Source organism: Ursus maritimus, unplaced genomic scaffold, assembly GCF_017311325.1.
Source record: "Ursus maritimus isolate PB19 unplaced genomic scaffold, ASM1731132v1 scaffold_3, whole genome shotgun sequence".
Lineage (NCBI taxonomy): Eukaryota > Metazoa > Chordata > Mammalia > Carnivora > Ursidae > Ursus > Ursus maritimus.
In genome coordinates, this window is record NW_024425563.1 from 97,982,132 (window position 1) to 97,984,740 (window position 2,609).

Consider the following 2,609-nt stretch of genomic DNA (forward strand, 5'->3'; position numbering starts at 1 on the left):
GTAATTCTGATACCTTTGCCTTGGTATGTGAGAAATTTCTTTGCCCTGGCCACTTTCAATACTGTATCCTTGGATCTAATATTTGCAAATTGCACTATGACGTGATGTGGTGTAGGTTTGTCATGGTTGAGCTTGGGAGGGGTCCTCTCTGCCTCTTGGACCTGAATGTTTGTTTCCTTTACTAGATTAGGGAAGTTCTCAACTACAATTTATTTAAATATCTCTTCTAGACCTCTGTTTTTCTCCACCCCCTCAGGGATGCCAATGATTCTGACATTGGAACGTTTCATTGAGTCAGTAATCTCCCGTAACCTGCATTCCTGAGCGTGGATTTTTTTGAGTCCAGATTCTATTTTAGCTTTCTCTTCTACTAACCCATCCTCCAATTCGCTGATATGTTCTTCTGCCTCATTCACCCTGGACGTCAGGGCCTCTAGTTTTGACTGCATTTGGCTCATAGAATTTTTAATTTCTGCCAGATTCGCTCTCATTTCCACCCTTAGAGATTCTATATTCTCATTAACATTTTCGTTAATACTTTTTTCAAGTCTGCACATCATCTTGACCATTGTTACTCTGAATTCCATTTCTGATAATTTGGTTATATCCATATCCATTAGTTCTGTGGCAGAGGCCACAGACTCATTGTCTTTTCTTTGCTGGAGGGGGGGGAAGTTTCTCCTTCTCGTCATTCTGATGAGGAGAGGTTGCGGGGTTGTCCAGAGCTCAAATTATTGACCGGGACCCAGGCCGTGCGCCCTTGTTTTATAGGGATCTTAGGTATGTGGGCTTCTTGATTTTTCAGCCTGCCTTCTGGGGAAGGGGCCTGCCGTGCCCATACTCAGGCAACCCTATTTGGGCAGATTCTTCGTGTCCCCTGCGAGGGGGAATGGGAATGGGCACACTGTGAGCCGGTATTTCCAGGCTTTTGTTCACTGGCGGCTTTCCCTGGTGGTTTGCTGTGCCTCTTCTGAGAGTCAGAGGAGCAGTGGCCGAATCTCAGCCTCTTGTCTCAGAACAGAGGGATTGCGACCGTTCTCCACTGATGTTCTGGCCACTTTAACTCGGTTTCTGTTGGTGCTGCTCGACCCTGCAGCGTCCCGGGATGTGCGCCCCATACCTGGTGTCTCAGCCCTCACTTCCAGGGCCGGCGCATCTCTGTCCTTTTTGTTTCTAACACCGCCAGCCACCTGCCGCCCCTGCACGCTCCTGGAGCTCCTGGTCTCAGTCTGGTTCCAGTGAGCGCACCGGAGCTCAGGTTTTCAGTCTGGTCGAGCGTGTTCCCTGGCTCACGGTCTCAGTCTGCTCTCTTGCGGGTGCTGGTCCATGAGTCCGCCCGCTCCCCCATGCAGGTGGCTACAGCTTCCCGGCACCCAAACACGGCGGCTCCCTCCCCCTTCCGTTTATCTTCCGATATCTGTGCACAGTTTCATGGCTCCCCACTTAGTACCTCAATACTCCATGCTGGAGATGTTCATTTTTAGAGATCCAGATGTATCTTCCTGAGTCTCAGGCTGATTCCGTGGATGTTCAGGCTGGTCTGGTACCTATGCAACTCGACTCAGGGGACTGACTGAAAAAGGAGTTCCCTACTCCTCTGCCATCTTAACTCCCTCTCCCCTGTACCCCTTCTTTATCTACCACCCTGCTTTCATCATGACTCACTTAATGCCTCACTGACATAGACTCTGGGGGATGTCCTTTCTCAGCCCAGAGAGGTGACTCTCTGTGCCTCTTGCCCCAGGCTTGCCCCCATAAAGACTTTGTGTTGTAACGTTTGAGTACCTCCTTTTGACTACATTTTCTATTCTATTTGTTCTTAGCACCTACTGTAATTCTAGGCACAGGGGAGATTTTCAGTCAATGAAACTGATTACAATATACTGCACATGATACAATAAATGAAACAGTGCACACAAGGATTAATCATTCCCAGTCTCTTTCTGTTATGTGCTCTCCTACACATGTGTGTCATTGGTTGGAAAACAGATGAGGTTATATATTTTTATGTATATTTTATGGATCACTTTTTTTCTTTTTTTTTCTCCACCCCTTTATAGTGTCTTGCGGAAAGAAATGGAAGTTGACGTGTTCCGTCACCAGGCTCCGCTGTCTCAAATGGTCACAACTGTAAAACCCTATAATCCCTTCAATAAGAAGCAACAGGAAACTGTAGGCTACTGACAAGGGCCTGCCCTCTGAGTGGGACTTATGAACCTCAGCCTTGGGGAGGCACCACATATGGTACGATGAGGAAATAAAAGACCCAGGCACATTCTGGGTGTGTCCGCAGAGGTCGGATGAGGTCTGGTGCTCTTTTCTGCCTGAGGTAGAGTATCCTGGACCCCAACCCCAGTCAGTTGCCTGACCCAGCCCTGGAGTGCCACCATTCCATGATGGCAGCCAAGATTTTCTGGAAGACTTCAGTAGCAGCGGTTCCATTTCTAGAAGATTCCTCTTTAGAGTTGGAATGCCACGTCTCCCCAGAGGTTTCATGGTTTGGCCATGTTAATGCAGCGATCATAACTGCAGAGCCTAGATCATAGATTTTGTGACCACAGACTATCCAATCAAAACCCCATATGTTCTTAATGGGAAGACTGAGTGGC

The 2,609-nt window shown here is 48.0% G+C and overlaps 1 protein-coding gene across 1 annotated transcript in view; it reads left to right on the forward strand.

Annotated features, from left to right (window-relative positions):
* Positions 1 to 2,294, forward strand: part of SPATA48 (spermatogenesis associated 48) — a 71,020-nt gene extending 68,726 nt beyond the window's left edge. The window contains exon 10 of the mRNA XM_040644578.1: positions 2,061 to 2,294. Coding sequence (XP_040500512.1) covers positions 2,061 to 2,184 — 124 coding nt within the window. The 3' untranslated portion in view covers positions 2,185 to 2,294. The remainder of the gene's footprint in view (positions 1 to 2,060) is intronic.
* The last annotated feature ends 315 nt before the right edge of the window (positions 2,295 to 2,609 follow it).